The sequence below is a fragment of the Leptopilina heterotoma genome, unplaced genomic scaffold, assembly GCF_015476425.1.
Source record: "Leptopilina heterotoma isolate Lh14 unplaced genomic scaffold, ASM1547642v1 Lhet_24, whole genome shotgun sequence".
In the NCBI taxonomy this organism is placed as follows: domain Eukaryota; kingdom Metazoa; phylum Arthropoda; class Insecta; order Hymenoptera; family Figitidae; genus Leptopilina; species Leptopilina heterotoma.
Genome location: NW_025110956.1, coordinates 1,832,021 through 1,850,390, shown reverse-complemented (window position 1 = coordinate 1,850,390; position 18,370 = coordinate 1,832,021). Strand labels below are relative to the sequence as shown.

General features: G+C 24.3%; 1 protein-coding gene across 1 annotated transcript in view; it reads right to left on the bottom strand.

The window, feature by feature from the left end:
• Positions 1 to 1,059: 1,059 nt before the first annotated feature.
• LOC122502953 (atrial natriuretic peptide-converting enzyme-like) overlaps positions 1,060 to 18,370 on the bottom strand; it is a 120,191-nt gene continuing 102,880 nt past the window's right edge. The window contains exons 6-13 of the mRNA XM_043613313.1: positions 11,989 to 12,221; positions 6,885 to 7,091; positions 6,517 to 6,730; positions 6,292 to 6,437; positions 6,030 to 6,201; positions 2,684 to 2,934; positions 2,005 to 2,123; positions 1,060 to 1,921 (exon numbers count right to left, since the gene is read on the bottom strand). Coding sequence (XP_043469248.1) covers positions 1,748 to 1,921; positions 2,005 to 2,123; positions 2,684 to 2,934; positions 6,030 to 6,201; positions 6,292 to 6,437; positions 6,517 to 6,730; positions 6,885 to 7,091; positions 11,989 to 12,221 — 1,516 coding nt within the window. The 3' untranslated portion in view covers positions 1,060 to 1,747. The remainder of the gene's footprint in view (positions 1,922 to 2,004; positions 2,124 to 2,683; positions 2,935 to 6,029; positions 6,202 to 6,291; positions 6,438 to 6,516; positions 6,731 to 6,884; positions 7,092 to 11,988; positions 12,222 to 18,370) is intronic.

Sequence of the window (18,370 nt, the reverse complement as noted above, 5' to 3'; positions counted from 1 at the left end):
AGAATTTTCGTAAAATTGAATTGTAAAGAAATGGATTTGAAAATTCCGAATGAATTTTTGCAAAAATTATTAAAAATAATTTATAATTGATTTCTTTTGAAGAATTTTAATAAAATTTTTGAAAATAATGATATTTTACGAAGAATTTACTTAAAATTGTATTAACAATAATTGAAATCCTGTGAAGAATATTATTATTTATGAAAATAATTGAATGATTGCGAAGAAATTTATAAAAATTTTGTAAATAATTGAATTCCTGTGAAATTTTTATTATTTATGAAATAAATAATAAATAATAAATATTTTGAAAATAATTACATTTATCGAGGAATTCAATTAAAATTGTATTAAAAGTAATTGAAATCCTGTAAAAAATTCTATTATTTAAGAAGCTAATTGAATTCTTACAACAAATTTTAATACATTTTTAAAAATAATTTATTTCATGTGAAAAGTTTTATTGTAAAAATATTTGAATTTTAAGAGTCATTTAATTATTCAATAAATTATTTATTTTTGTATTTAAATCATTGAATTATCGTATAATTTTCAAATAACAAATGATTTAAAAATGAATTTCAGTTAAAATTTTAGATAATAATTGAATATTAAAAGCAATTTAGCGTGAATTTTTAAAAATAATTGAATTTGAAAAAGGTTTGAAACTAAAATCTTTGAAAATTTGCATTTTTCATACTTTTAACTAAGAAATTCTGTAGAATTAATTTTTTTGAAAAGGTTTAATTGAATTTTTTTTTGCAATTATTTAAATTGAAAACAATTGAATTTTTATAACGAATTTTATTACATTTCTTTTGAATAATTGAAGTCCTGTGAAGAATTTTATTAAAATTTTTTTAAATAATTTTTTTTTCTTGAAAAATGTTATAGAATTGTATCGCTCGGTCATCTTTATATTTATTTAAGATTTTTAAATAAAACTATTGATGTTTTCAAAAAATTTTACTATTAAAAATTCGTAAATAAATGTGAAAATATTTGTTTATCTAATCGTTTTTAAAGTAAATCAAAATATTTTTTATGGTCAGAGAAAAAGTCAAAATTTTGTCTGGAAGTAAGGGGATAACAAAATTAAATTTTTGTGGCAACCCTGTTTATATAAAAACTTAATTTATATGTATAAAATTATTGTTTTGAAGGTAATTTTTAGATTTATATTCTTAAATGCCGAAATTAATAGATAGATCGTAACTCTATATTTACAAATAATCTCTTATTAATTATTTAAGAGATTTTTAAAAATTAGTGTTTTAATTATATGCAGTATTTTTCTTCTCATATCAACATATTGCTTCCTTATAGCGCTCTCTACGTGGAAGCATAACAAATTATTTATGTCAAAGAGTAATTAAAGTATACAATAAGTATTAAAAACAATAATTATATAGTTTTTTTTACAACAATAACTTATTTCATTCTTGGCAATAAATACTGTTAAGGGCAGAGTATTTTTCCATTCTCCTTACAGTAAAAAAAAAGTTTTTTGCTAGTTTTTTTACTTGCAAAAAATGTATTTGGGATTTATTTGATACCAATTCCTTGGTACTTCCATCAATGGCAACTTACAAACCTCTCAACTTGCAGAAGAGCAATTTTTCCTTTAAACTTTGTATATATCAGAAAATAAAAATATAATATGTCTTATCACAATCTCAATTTAGACTTTGAATTCTTGAGAAGGAAAGTCAAATGAATTAAGAAAAAAAACGTTATATTTAAAAAATCAGTCGATGGTAGATTTAATCCACGCTAAATTCGATGAGATCTTATCATAAAGACGAGGTCTTTCAGTACCTGGCCTGGAACAACCGATTCTCCAACTACTAACACCTGCCAGAGCCCATCTGCGATTGTCAGCGAGTAAACAGAGCATTGGACTTCCCGCCACTTCCTCCTCCTGGAAATTAACCAATTTCTTTAAAATTTCTTCTTCAAAAGTCGAGTTTAATGTTTACTTAAAAAATTTAACGCTCAACTTACATTGCAGTCGTCAGTGGAAAATTCTGCCTCTGTACAAATACTGTTAACTGAAGCAATACTAATATTTTCGCACTTCTCCATTTCACTGTGCCTCAACTGCACTCGCTGCAAAAGTTCACCTGAAAAATCACGATAAGACCATCAATTCAATAAAAGCCACAGATCCCAGATTTTTTTCAGAGTTGAATTAACACTCATAAAGTGCGACAAAAAATCCTTTAAATACCAGAGTCCTTTTTTTATTAAAAAAAAAGGAGCATCCGTTACAATACGCAACAGAGAATGAAAAAATTCGAGAACTCAAAGCTATTTTAATTTAAATTTTTATAAGACTTCGAAACCATTTGAAATCGAGGTAAATGGAAAATGTAAAACCTTATAAATTTAAATTGAAATGTTAGTTAAAATGCAAACTTTATAATGTAACAATAGTTTCAAGTTAATAGAAATAATTTGAGAAGTTAAGCTTAATTACATTAGTAAATGAGTTCTTGATTCCGGAATACAATCGATATAATATTTACAGAGTAACATCTGAAGGAAAATAACTATATACTTTGAAAAGAGAAAACTTTGAAATGACCTTTGAGAAAAGTTGTAAAATTACAATCATGAAGAGTGAGAAAAGTTGTAAATTTATAATCGTGAAGAGTGAGAAATACTGGAGAAAATTTCTTACGGTTTCTTGCCCATCCAAGAGTGTTACAATAAGTCGTGTTACTGGAGAGGGAATCTTGATTGGATGGCAAACAAATAGGCCTAACGAAATCCGAAAATGCCTCCACTGGATTATCCAGCTTCAAGAGTACGGTAGTACTTCCTTCAACTGGCGACTTCATCATTCCAATTATTCTCCGTTCTTGCTGCCAAGGTGAAGAACTCGAGAGTCTTACTGTCCCCAATCTTGCAGACCACTCTGCTTTTGATTGGCTGAAATTCAAAATTCAGAAATGTATTTTAATAGCACATAAAGAAAAATCAATAAAATATAAAAAATGCATTTTAATTTTGTATATAACTAATTTAAATGTTATTAAAATGTTATTAAAATGTTATTAAATGTTAATTAAAATTTATTAACAGTATTTAAAATTTTCCACTCAAGATGTCTGACTGCCTACAGCGCAAGCTTGTTACAAGTTGCAAAATTTCGTCAAAACTCTCCATTTTGACTAAAGTTTATCCTACAAACTTACAGGAAAATCTTACATGTTGATGAATTTTGAAGACATTCCGCTACTTTTAGCAGAATTCAAAAAAATTCCATAAAATGAAAAAAGTGAGATTGTTAACAAATATTTATTACTTCTTTTTACAATATTTTCCACTAAAGCTTCGTTTACTTAAATGTTCGAAAAGTTCGTAAATTGTACGATATAATTTGGAGAATTTTACAGAAATTAAAAATGATTGCAGAAATTCAATTATTTTCAAAACTAATAAAATTCTTCGCAGAAATTCAATTACGTTCAAAAATTTCAAAAAAAAATTCTCCTCAAAATTTCAATTATCTTTAGAAATATTAAAATTCTTCTCCAAAATTCAATTATTTTCAAAAATTTTAATACAATTCTTGGAAAAATTTCAATTATTTTCAAAAATATTTCCTCAATTAAATGATTTTCAATATATTTATTATTTTAATAAAATTTTCCAAAAGAATTCAATTATTTAAAAAAAATTTGATAAAATTCTACGCAAACATTTAATTATTTCCATAAAATAATAAAAAATTTCACAGAAATTCAATTATTTACAAATTTTTTTTATAAATTTTTTCACAATAATTCAATTATTTTCATAAATAATAAAAAAATACAAAGATTCGAATTATTTTCGTAAATACTAAAATTCTTTTTAGTAAAACTAATTTTATTTAAAATGTTAGATTATAATTGAATATTAAAAGCAATTATAGCGTGAATTTTTAGAAATATTTGAAATTTTGAAAAGGTTGCATATTAAAACCTTTGAAAGTTTGAATTTTTCATACTTTTAACTAACAATTCTGTAGAAAAATTAATTTTTTTGTAAACGTTTATTTGAATTTTACTTGCAATTATTTTTTTGAAGTTTCTTTTTTCTAATACATATATATTTAATTGAACAATACCAAAATAATTGAAATTTTGTAAAATTGAATTGTAAAATAAATGAATTTGAAAATTCTCAATTATGTTCAAAAATTTACAAAAATTCTCTTCAAAATTTCAATTATCTTTATAAATAATAAAATTCTTCTCCAAAATTAAATTATTTTCAAAAATTTGAATAAAACTCTTGGCAAAATTTCATTTTTAATACAATTTTACTCGAATTGAATTTTGAAAAGGTTACATATATTAAAATCTTTGAAACTTTAAATTTTTCATACTTTTAACTAACAATTCTGTTAAAAAATTAATTTTTTTAAACTGAAAAATACCGGAATAATTGAAATTTTGTAAAATTGAATTGAATAAAAAAGGAATTTGAAAATTCTCAAAGAACTTTTTCCAAAATTATTAAAAATAATGAATTTATAGAAGAATTTCAGTTAAAAAACACTAAAAAAAATTTAATTTTGGAATAATAATTGAATTCTAGTAGAATTTTCTAATAAAAATTAATTTGAAAATGAATTTCAGTAAAAATTTAGATAAGAATTGAATATTAAAAGCAATGTATCGTGAATTTTAAGAAATAATTGAATTTTGAAATTAATTTTTTAAAACAGTTTAATTGAATTTTTTTAAAAATTATTCAAATTTTTTATTTTCTAAGATATGAAGAATTTACGAATAATTGAAATTTCGTAAAATTAAATATTTGAAAATATTGTAAATTATTTGAAAACTGTCAAAGAACTTTTTGAAAATTATTAAAAATAATTTATTGAAAGAAGAATTTTTAGTTTGCGCCGTATTCTTTTAAAATGAATTGTGTGATGTGTTAATTAATCCCAGGTAATTTTATATGAAAAAATTTCTTAGTTCTATTTATAGTTTAAAATTATTGTGAAAATTGTTAATTAAAGAAAATTTTGTTTCTTAATAAATCAGTGCCTATGATGAGGTCAGCAAACCCACGCTGACTAAACGTCATACAATTGACGACATTTGACGTTTTATTACTTCTAAAGACCTTCTAGTGATCGTTTTCTTACATTATTAATGACTTACAATTCACTTGATTAACTCGATAAAAAAAATTGAAAATTGACAATATTAATTTTTTTAAACATTTTTTAACAGTGTCGATTTCAGTTTATTATTAGTAGTACTGGGTTTTACTAGGCTTGAAAAGTTGCAAATAAATAAATAATTATCGATATTAGTTTATCATTAATACCCGGCTTTACTAGGCTTGAAAAGTTGCGAAATTAGGAAAAAGTTACAACTTTCTAGCTTTATTATAGATGAAAAGTTGCAAATAATCAATATTTATTCGTTTAAACAAATTAAAAAGTACATGCTACAGTTGTTAGTAGTTAATTTACATGTAAATCAACGAAATTTTGTTGGAGAATATTGTAAAAAGTACTGACAAATATTTTTAACGATTCTTCGTTTTTTGGGGGCCCATTAAAATTTATCTCATTTTTGTGAATCTAACAATACTTAGGGCTTCAAGAACAAACCCATATGACTAAATCAGGTGTTAGTTACAGCCCGATCTGTAAAAAATTTTCTTCACTTAGCTTTTAAGTTGTCTTACATATAGAGTAGTATAGGCCCAGTAAGAAGTGAGGAATTAATAAGAATTCGAAATTTTTAATTCTTTTAAATTCAGTTTATGACCAATTCTTTTCATTTTCATTTGGAGAAGCCGAAAAGAAGCTAAGTTTAATTCTTTTGAATTAAATGATGTACATGAACATCATCTTTCTACTGTAGTAATAAATTTGTACCTCTTCCCAATTTTTTTTATATTCAACTAAGCTTTTTAAAAAAGGAATGAAATTACAAGATCTCCTATTTCAGGTCAGCAAATAAGGAATTATTAGGATTTAAGTAAAAAAAATAAAACTTAATGCGGATTCTCACCCTTGGAAGCAGGAAGCTGTAGTGATTATCCAACTTTCTGCAACAAGAGTAGCATCACAAACATGAACATCTTCCTTTAAAAGGGCAACGTGCCAAGGCCAATCACCAGGCTCTGCCATTTTATTTAGGCCTTGAACTCCTTCTTTGGTTCTTAAAGCTTGAATTCCACATTCTGGAAGACATATTTTTTAATTTATTCCTTTAGTCTCTCTTGAAATCGATACCTAAAAGGAAATATTTGAGAATGGAAAAAATAACTCACCAAGTGGCGCACAGCGTACATACATAACATTTTTACTGGGACAGGGAGCCCTAACAAAGCTAATTTCCGATGCCAGAGGATTTTCCATCTGAACATACGATACTCTCTCTTCTTCGTCTCTTCTTATTTCGGTCGATTCCACTCCACTGCAAAAAGCTATTTTTATTTACTGCTTCGAAAAACAATCAATTAATTTATTATTGAACTAATAATTTTTTGCCTTACGTGAAAGATAAAATGGAGCAGAGTGAAGTGGCAACGGTTTGCAGAACCAATTCCACGTCTTTGGATGGTAAGGTTTTGTTTAAATTTTCAGTACACAATTTACCGACAGTACCTTTTTCATTAAAGACTACAAAACCTTCTCTAAAATATCGAGCAGAGTGAGGAGTGTCCTGAGGTAGAGAATTTGCGTCACTAACACTCTTAGCAAGCATCACTGCGAAAGTAAATTCAAATATTTACTTAAAAAACTAGTTAGACTTATTTATTATTCAGTCAATATCATCAAAGAGTTAGTGAAATAAATTAAGAATTTAAATTTTCAATTACAATCACAATAACTTGCAATTAGAAGCAAACTTTATACTAACAGCAGTCTTTTTCGTCACTCCCATTAGGACAATCTCTCTTTCCATCGCATCTTTTTGTCTTTGGAATACAAGTTCTTCCCACTCCACAGTGCATATAACCATCTCGACAATAAGCACAATTTTTTTCGTCACTTAAATCTGGACAGTCTACAATTCCATCACAGATTCTTGGAGACAATGCATTTTCCTTTAACTCCTCCACACAACCTAAAAATCAGTAAATAGAACAATTACCATTACATGCAAGAATAAAATAAAGTGTATTTCTGTATCCAAATAGCAACCGATTAGATTGAGTCAATATTGCAGAGAAAGTAAATTGATGTTCCAGATATATTTCTCCAAGTGAACCATTTGTGGTAATCACAAGAAGAAAATCTTTTAAAACATTGTAAATATTTTCCCTTGTTTTCATTCACTGACAAGAGAAACACTCAAACTAATCAACATTTAAAATATTAGGCTAATGCAGTGCACAGTTGGGAATAATGCCAACATTCGACTACCATGCATCTAAATAGTCTTGTTTTATTTTTCTTTATATTCATTCGATATTGCGTCTATATATTTCGGCGCAAAAATCGAAACATACCATTCTAACAAAAAGTTAATTTTGGCTAGCAATATTTACATATCCATTCTGTACTTAAATAGTTCGCAAATCAAAATACTTGAGAGGGTAATCAATTTACAATAATAAATATTTATTATTTTGTTAATATCGTCAGTAATCTTTATTGCTCTTTATGTTACTTTTGCGAATTGCCACTTTTGCGAAAAGTCATTTTTGCGAATTTTCATTTATGCGAACTGCTATTTTTTCGAATTGTCATTTTTACGAAATGTCACTTTTGTGAATCGATATTTTTACGAATTGTCACTTTTGCGGAAAGTTATTTTTTCGAATTGTCACTTTTGCGAATCGTCATTTTTTCGAATTGTCATTTTTACGAAATGTTATTTTTGCGAATCGCTATTTTTACGAATTGTCACTTTTGCGAATTGTCATTTATGCAAACTGCCATTTTTTCGAATTATCATTTTTACAAAATTTCACTGTTGCGAATTGTCATTTTTGCGAAAATTTGCTACAGTGAAATTTCGTAAAAATGACAATTCGAAAAAATCACTTTCGCAAAAGTGACAATTCGTAAAAATGACGATTCGCAAAAGTGACAATTCGAAAAAATGTCGATTCGCAAAAATGTCATTTCGTAAAAATAACAATTCGAAAAAATGACTTTTCACAAAAGTGACAATTCGTAAAAGTGACATTTCGTAAAAATGACAATTCGAAAAAATGACATTTCGGAACAATAACGATTCGTGAAAATGACAATTCGTTAAAATGATATTTCGCAAAAATGACTTTTCGCAAAAGTGGCAATTCGTAAAAATAACGATTTGCAAAAGTGACATTTCGTTAAAATAACAGTTCATATAAATGCAATTCGGTAATATGACAGTTCGGTCAAATGACATTTAGAGAATAATCATGCGCCTCTTTCTTTATAACACAAACAAAAAAAAAAAAATTAGAAAATTTGTGTAATCACAAAAATTATTTAAAATATTTTTCCAAAGAAAGAAAAACTAAAAATTTTTTACAAAAATTGTGAATTATAAAATATAAATTATGCCATTTTTTCGTTTATTGAAAAAATTGAATTTTCTTAAAAGTCTCGTGAATAAAAAATAAAAATTATGCAAACTTTTTTTAACTCTTTTTAAAAATGTAGGATAATTGTGTCAATTACTGTGCGGTTCCAGGCAAGTTGCCTTTGAATAGAAAATACGACATTCATATTGAAGGAAGTAGACTTATAACTTACATTACTAATAGTTAATGTTATTTAGATATTTATACAAAAATTAAAACCTTCTGAAAGTACATTATTAAAACAAAAATTATTTAAAGTTATTAAGTAGCGTCTAATGTACATTAAGAAATTTTTAAAACAATTTTTCCAATCATTTTGAAACATTTATAACAACTTAAATAGTAAATAATAAACATTTCTTAATATCCGCAGTAATTAAAGCATCCGTAGTAATTGACACATTTTTACCCTACTTGAGATTTTTTAATAAAATTGTGTTAAAGAAATAGAAATTATGCAAATTTTTTTATTCATTTCTAAAAAAATATATATAATTTCGTTTAAAATCGTGATTAACAAAAAGAAACTATAGAACTTTTTTCCTTAAAATTTTGAAAAAAAGGTGATTCATAAAAAGTTTGTTCCTTTATTTATGAAAATAACCTGGAATTTTGTTAAAATATTGTAATTGAGAAATAAAAATGGTGCAAACATTTTGAACACGATATTTTATTTTTATTCTTTTTCGAGTGCCAATTTTTTTAAAAATATACATTCTCGTAAAACGCGAAGTTTAAATTTGGGCCAAAAAATCGGACTTTTTGAATTAAATGGTTTAATGTGTTCTACAAAATGCCAAAAAAAGTTTATTTTTTTATATTTAAAAACAACTACTTATACTTTTGGTTAATTTCTGAAACAAGTGTTCTTGACTCGTAAAAATGAAACAGTTTAATTAAGTTTTTTTTAAAAAATAAACTATTAGTACCTATTATAATTTTTTTATCAAGAATTGTTAGAAAGTAAGTTTTAATTTACTTTCGCATACAAAAATATAAACTCTGATGAATATATTTAAAAATTCAGAAAGTTATACATTTGTTAACTATAATATTTTTAAACAATTTTTTTAAAAATATTAAAGTTAACAAATAATTGAATATCAATAGTACTGCACTGATTTAATGATTGATTCCCATCTCGATTCCCATTTAGAGCAACTTTCTATTTTTACAGTATTTACACTATTTTTAAAAGTGTATTTTTATAAAAATTATAGTTATATAAAAGTTTTTTAAAATTATTTTTATTTTTTAATAAAGTCAAAAAAATTAACCCAAAACAATTTGAAAATTACATAGGTAATTGCTGTTTTTAATATCTCAGTTATATTAGTAACACATTTAAAATTTATTAAAATTGATCTGTATCTTATATTTAATATTTATTTAGAGATCACTTTAATTTTACCTAATTTTAGTGTTTTATTTAATTTGAATTATATATTGGAAAAAATAACGTTAATCATGATAATGTATATAATTTTATTTAAAAATTCACTAACTTCCCTCAAAATTCTTATGCCAAATAATTTAGATTATTTAATAATTTTTCTTATTTCTGCATTTATTTCTTTTAGTTTAAGATTTGTGTATTTTTCGAAAGACTCAACAATAAATATACAATAGAAAATTACATAAAAAAATAAACAAAATTTTTATGTACATTTCTTTAAAGAATGTTAATAAAATTAAAAAAAGAAAAAAACTTTAGTTTTGAATAGAATAAACATTTTGAAAAGTAGGAAATTTCGAATGTATCTGTATGTAGTTATAATATTTATTTATAACTCTTAAAAGGTAATGAAAGTACATATATGTACTTTGTAAGGTCAAATTTATTTTATTGTTTGCCGCAAACTTGTGTGCTATCTGGAGAGAGTCCAAAATTTAGAATTTCCAAAGAAATTCTTTTCGATAAACAGACAAAAATTTGAATTCAACTTTCGAAAGTCCCATAACTCTTAAAGTTATTTCGTGAAAATAAGTTTGTTTAGAACTTGAAACATTGAGCTCTGTATTGATTACAGTTTTTCTAAAAAATATCGACAAATCAGAACTAACATGTAACATTTTATGTATGTACAGTTTCCATATCAACACTATTAAGAATTATTTTAAAATAACTTCATGTTTAATTTTTTCTTATTTTTTTTTTGTTTTTAAAAATTTTTAAAATTTTTTATACAAATTTTGATTATGAAATAGAAGTTATGCAAATTTTTTTCATTAATTTCTAAATGAAAATTATAATTTAATTTCGTTAAAAATTGTGTTTAAAAAACAGAAATTATAGAATTTTGACTACTCAGGAAACTAAAAATTTTGTAAAAAGAATGTAATTGTTTTCCCTCATTTTATGAAAATCTTTTAAAGTCAGTTTTATTTTCAATTAAAAATTGCAATTAACAAATCGAATTTATAAACATTTTTTCACTTTATTTCTAAAAAAACTTAGAGTCAGAATATTCATTCTGATTGAAAGAATAAATAGGGGAATGTAGTCAAGGTTGGCCTACTGTCTAGGTAGGCCACTCGCGTTTTTTTGTCAAGTTCACTAGCGCCACCTACGCGCATTTTTGTCGATGCTTGTCTTAGTGAAACCTAACTTTTTGTTCAATTACATTTTCGGAAAATCGAAAACTGTGTTTTCTGTGACGTCGGTACAAAAAAAGCTCAAAAAAAGTTTTGTGCATAATGTGAAAAACCATTAATAAAAGATAAAAAAACAAATTGAATCGTCAAGGCAAGTATGCAGAAAATTTGTGGGACTCATGGTTGAAAGGAAAACAAAGTAAAAAATCGAATCCCGAAACGTATTTCTTTATGGTTACAACAATTCGGTAATGTTACTTACTGTCAAGGTCGGCCACTATGTGTTTAAAATGCGCAAAGTTGAGGACGAGCTACTTCATTTGCAAAAACTGCAATTCTGTATAACTCATAATATAATTGATCATCTTATTAATATTTTTATTTAATTTTATTAATATTTTAGTGCAAAACTTTTTTTTATTTATATTTATTTTTTTATATTGTTTATTGTTATTATTTTGTTATTTCATTAAGTTACAAACTGTAAACAATAAAGAATCAATTTTCCGTAACTCCAAACATGTTATTTTATTTTTTAACGATTAATGCCCTTTGAATTTTAAACATGGCCGACCTTGACTGTAATGGCCAACCTGGACTACAAATTTTTTTTTTTTTAAATCTTTATAACTTTTTCATTTTTAAACCTGTCAATTTACTTTGTACAGAAAAAATGTTCCTATTAAACAGGACTTTCCAACCATATACTTCAATTGTCCAAATTCATTTTTAAAAAAAAGTTATAAACAAAAGTCAAAAAGGTGGCCGACCTAGACTATGTTCCCCTACAATAAGATTATTATTTTATATAAATATTGATTTTGTAATAAAAATGACAATGAGCTTTACCTGGTTTTGGTCGACAGCTTCCCAAATCGGCATATTCTGGAAAATTGGAGCAATCTAAAGCTCGCTTTAATTTTTCGGGTAAACGACTGCCGCAACCAGACCAAAATTCCTTGCAAAAGCTTCTGCAAGGCAAATGTAAAACATCTTCAAACTCTCCTGGGGAACAAGCTGGTTGAAGAGCTTGGCACACAAAATCGTAAGCCAGTCTGTAGCATTCGGAATCGACTAATTCCCTGAGGAAAACATCAAATTTCATTTAATTAACCTAAAACATGTTTTACCATTTGTTCTTACATTATTGACAAAACTTTAGTTTACGCAAGCGAACAATATACGTAGGTACACTGAAATGGTATTTACACTGAAATCAGAATTTATTTCTTCTAAAGTTGTAAACAATTTATCACAAAAAAAGATTTATCAAAATAAGAAGAAGAAATTTATATCTTTACATTTTGTTCCACAACTGTTCCGATGGTGTACTTAAAACAATTCATTTTCATTTCTTTCTTTAGAAATATCGCTCCTTAAAATATCTGAGAAAAATTTTTTAATAATTGTTTTTTATTCTACATTGTTGTCAGTTGTTTAATAATAATGCACAATAATTAATCTTTACTATGTTTTTTAGTAATATCGTAATTGAAAAAAATTTATTTTTTTAAACAAAAGTTATGATTTAATTGGAAAAGGCCAAAAAATGCACTTTTGACGATTCTTCACACTGAAATCATCAAATTTAATATGCTTTATTTTACACAAAGCCTATTTTAATCGTATTTTTATTTATTCCATTCGAAAGTTCATCTCAAAAACTAATTTTTTTGTGTTGTTTCCAAATTTTCATTGATAAATTTGTGTAAAAATATTTTATTAATAAGTTTCCCACTATTTATTGTTATTCGTAACCAAAGTTTACGTATTCATGGATTTTCATTATTTTTATTCAAATATTTAGTGTAATTTTACTTACTATATTTATATTATCAAGTTAACAAGTTGTATTTATGTTAAAAGAAATACAGACTGCGCACTAGATAATTTATTTTTAAAAAAGTATCAAAAAGTAGATTTTAAACTAAAAAAACTAGTAAAAAAGTAGTTATTGAAAAATTAAACTTGACGACGAAAAAAACTCGACGAAAATAATTCAATTGTTTTAAAGAATTTGATTATAATTTTTGAGAATAGTTTTTTTAATTCTAGTATTAGTAAATTTAAAGCAGTGGAAGTTCTAAAAAAAAAAAATAGTAGTTTTTAGTGGCTGAAATCTAAAAAAGTAACCAAATAGTAGCATAACATAAAATGTATGTAAACTCCGGTTCCGCAAAAATTACTGAATTTATAACGAATAAAAAAATAAAAATAATATTGAATTAGAGTAAGAAAATCTCTTTAATATTCTGTAAAGATTATTTGATTCTATTCATTTTTACAGCTTTAAAAAATTTTTTCTTTGATTTCTAAACTATTACTTTTATTATTATCACATTTCGGAGTTTCTACTATAATAGGTAGTGTATCTTCCAAAACAAATGGATTTGAGTTACGCAGTGAAATCGAGTAAATTTTCTAACTTGAGATTGAAAACTGAAAATATATTTGATATTCTGTCGTGAAAATATCTAATATTTTCTTTCGTTCTTCTAAAACTTAATTTTAGTCTACACCCAGGCGGAAATTTACAACCGGCGCAGATCGGAGCACGTATGTATACCGAGTGTGGAATAGCGGTAATAGTTGGGATCCGTCTGCCAACCGCCTGCAAACTGGCATTATTATGTGAAAATTTCAATATGTTGTGTAAAAGAAAAAAATATTTTTTTATTTATGACTGAAGTTGATTACACAGCTCAACAAAAAAACGAAAAAATTTTGCGCCTGGGTTTATATAACGATTTTTCTATTTATTATTCATTAAAATAAAGGGAAAATATACATATTCTTTTTAAAGTTTGCTTTTGTAGTAGTTGCAGACATGATGAGGGGGGAAATCACGAAAATTAGGCATATTTTATGGATTTTTTTTGGCTCAATGAAATGGTCAATTAAAAATCTGTAAATTACATTTTATTCCATGAGTATTGATATGCAAACTTTATTTTTTCAAAAAAAATTTCATTACAAAATGGCTGCGGTATAGCATTTTATTGAAAGGCGTCTGTATCTTAGGGTTCCATGGCCGGACAATACTAACGTCCTCACTTTTTAATTTTAAAAAAACCAAAATGTTGTCATTTTTATACATCAACAGCTATCGACACACATACGATTTTTTCGATATTTTGATTTTTTGCAAAATGGTGCGTAATTGAACAAAAAAATGACAATTTTCAAAAAAAAAATCTAAAAATTGTTGTTAAAAATAAAAGTAAGTTATATAAAAAAACCTTCGAGAGTCGATAGCTGTTGATGTATAGAAAATTACAACATTTACGTTTTTTCCAGATCAAAAATTAAGGACGTTAGTTGTCTGGCTATGGAATCCTATAACGAGACGCTTTCTAATGAAATGCTGCACAGCCACCATTTTTTAATAAAATTTAAAAAATATATTTATTTTGCACATCCATACTCATGCAATACTCATAAAATGGTCAATCAAAAATCTGTAAAGTACGTTTTATTACGTACTTTACAGATTTGTGATTGACCATTTAATTCAGAAAATCATAAATTTTCAAAAATATGGTAAAAACGTTCTCCTATCTACAAAAGCAAACTTTTTGATAAAATATAATTTTTTTCCTCATATCTGTCGATAAATCTATCATAAAAATGGCCATTTTTCCAAAAAAAGGTATTAAAATTTCTTAAAAAAAAATAAATGATCCAAACATTTGGCTCAACTCGTAAAAATGTTGGTTTGACTTGGCTATTCGAGCTTTTTGCACAACTCTAATAATTCGTATGTTTTCGCCGTTTTCGGTGTCAGTTTTTCCAAATTATAATAGGCAACATTTCTTTTTGAAAATTAAAAAAAAAACTTTTTGAAAATCTTTGATTTTATGTTAAAAAATACTCACACTTTTTATCTTGTGAATTTTGCTCATAAAAGCTCTATTAAATCACAAAAAGAGAAAAGTATTCGGGACGATCAAAAAGTTTGGTGTCGAAACCACATTGAGAATCTGCTTATACTCCCAATAAAAAACAACTCTGCTGAATACTTTTTCTACCGGACTTTTTAAAATGCCCCATCCCGCAGATGCGGTTATCATTTATTTTTTTTTTTTCGTTAAAGTGGAAAGTGCGAGCTTTCATAAAATTCTCGAATTTTTCGATAATCCCTCTATCCCACACATTATTTAAAATTGGTGTTATATCTGTCAACGCTAGATTGGAACTTGTGGAAGCCCTAAATCTTCAAGTATGTACATAAAAACCGCATCAAAGTTAAAGCTCTGAAATTTTTGTGTTTCTTTTATGAACACTTTGCTTCCTCATTAAAATTTTCATTTCATGAATATTATAAATTGCATTTTTGACATTCATTATTACGAACTCAATATAAAAAAACACAAAAAGTAATTTTTTCAAAGCTTAGATTTTTAAAAATGTTTATAACTTTGGCTTATAATTTCAGGTTGCAATTTATAATATGTAGTACAGGCCTCGGATATTATAATGACTTATTTGACTTTTTTCGACTATTTTCAAATAATGCTACATTTATCGACTTATATTAAAAAATTGCGACTTTTTCGATCTTTCTTCCAAATTTTGCAACAAAATACCACATTTTTAGTAAAACTGCAACTTATTTCGATTTTTATTAGTATGAAAAGTATAATAGACAAATCATAAAAAAATTACTTTTGAATAATTTTTCTAATTAAATTTTCGAAATATACAATTAAAAATATTTTGAATAATTGTTGAAAAATTTGATTGAAAATAAATTATTTTTTCCAAGTATTTTATTAAAATTTTTGACAATTAACTTTTAAAGAATTTTAATTGAAAATTTTGGAAATAATTGAATTCTCAAAAATTTTAATGAAAAATCTTTAAGTGTAAATTTAATAAAAATGAAAATTATTGAAAAGGAAGATTATAAAAATAATATTAAAATATTTTTGAATAAACTAATTTACACAATTTTTTCATTCTAATTTTTTAAAATTCAATTATTTTCAATATTTTCGATTACGTATTTCCGAAAATTCAAATACATAAAAAAATAATAACATTTTAGAATTATTTTTAACATTTTGGAGAAAAAAATCATGTTTAAAATTTTTAATTAAAATCCTTCAAAAAATTAATTAGTTATTTTTTAAATTATACAAAAATTCTTTTTAGAAATTCAATTATTTTCGAAAAATTACATTAGAATATTTATAAAAAACTAATTATTCAAATTGTTTTATCATAATTCTTCAAGATTCAAATACCTTCGAACAAAGTAAAGTAAAAATTTTTTTAAATTTACTTTTTTAGATTTGTTAAAATTTCGGAGAAATCATTTTTAATTAAAATTCTTCAAAAATTTGATTATTTTTTTATATTTTTTTAAAATTCAATTATTTTAAAAATTGTTTATCAAATTTCAATTATTTTTTAAAGATTTTACCAAATTTCAATTATTTTTTGAAATATTTGACTAAATTTCAATTTTTTGGACATTTTTTAATTGTATGTAAGTGAAAAAATATTGTCTTTCAAAAATTATTTAGAAATATTTTTAAAAAATTTTAAGAATTTCTTTATTAAAATTTTTTGAAAATATTCTACCTTAATATCTTTAAAAAGAAAAATAGACAGTTTCAGGGCTTGAACTAGGTCCGTAAATACCGTAAAAGTCCGTAACTTTGCTTGTAGAACATAAAAGTCCGTTTTTTTAAAAACGGTCCGTAAAGTCCGTAATTTGATAGAAAAAGGACGAAAAGTTCGTAAATTGTACGATATAATTTGAATAATTTTAGAGAAATTACAAATGATTGCAGAAATTCAATTATTTTCAAAAGTAATAAAACTTTTCGAAAAAATTCAATTATATTCAAAATTTTTTCAAAATTCTCGTCACTAAAATTCAATTATTTGAAAAATTTTTTTTACTCTCGTCAAGTTTTTAATTACATTAAAAATGATAAGATTCTTCACGAAAATTCAATTATTATCAAAAATCTTCCTCAATCAATGATTTTCAAAATTTACTATTTTAATAAAATTCGATTATTTAAAAAAAATAATAATAAAATTTCCCAGGAATTTCATTATTTACAAATTTTTTTAATAAATTTCTTCGCAATCATTCAATAATTTTTAGAAATATAATAAAATTTTTACAGGGATTCAATTATTTTGGTAAATAGAAACTTCTTATTAGAAATTCAATTATTTTCATAAATAATAGAACTCATTGCAGAATTTCAATTATTTTTAATACAATTTTAATCAAATTCCTTAAAAAAATGTAATTATTCTTAAAAATTTTATTAAAATTTGTCAAAAGATTTCAATTATTTCAAAATTTATTAATAACATTCTATATGAGAATTCAGTTTTAAAAAATATTTAATTTTTCAATAAATAATTAATTTTTGTATTAAAATAATTGAATTCTAGTAGAATTTTCTCATAAAAATTGATTTAAAAATTAATTTCAGTTAAAATTTTAGATACCTAATAATTGAATATTAAATAGCGTGAATTTTTTGAAATAATATTAAATACTATTTATTTTCTAATATAGGAAGAATTTATGAATAATTGAAATTTCGTAAAACTAAATATTGTAAAATACTTGAAAATTGTCAAAGAGCTTTTTTGAAAATTATTAAAAATAATTGATTTAAAAAAGAATTTTAGTTGAAAATTCTTGTAAATAATGAAAACATGAAACATGAAAAAATCGATCTTATGATATCTTCATGTTTTATAGTTATGAAAAATGTAATTTATAGTTTTAAGTAAAATGTTCTCTTATTTGACTCTGACTGGTTATATTTTTGTCAGCAAATGGTCCGTAATTTTTCATTTTAGGTCCGTAAAGTCCGTATTTTTAAATACTTTCACTGGTTTAAGCCTTCTAGTTTCAATTATTATAAAAAATTGAATCTTTATATTGAAATAATTAAATTCTCGAAGAACATTCAGAAAATTATTAAAAATTAAGAGATGAAGTTTATTTCAAAATTGTAGAAAATAATTGAATTTTGGAAGGGTTATAGTTGTAATTTTTAGAAATATTAATAAATTTCAAAAGTTGAAATTTTTAAAATTTTATTTTTCGTGAAAAAGGAAATAAGAAGTATTTAAATATTTATTTAGCAAAACTTATTCGATTTTTGATTAATTGAATTTAGAAATCAGTGAAGAATCAGGGAAATACAAAATATAATTTTTTGTGACAACAATGAATTAAATAAACGACTTT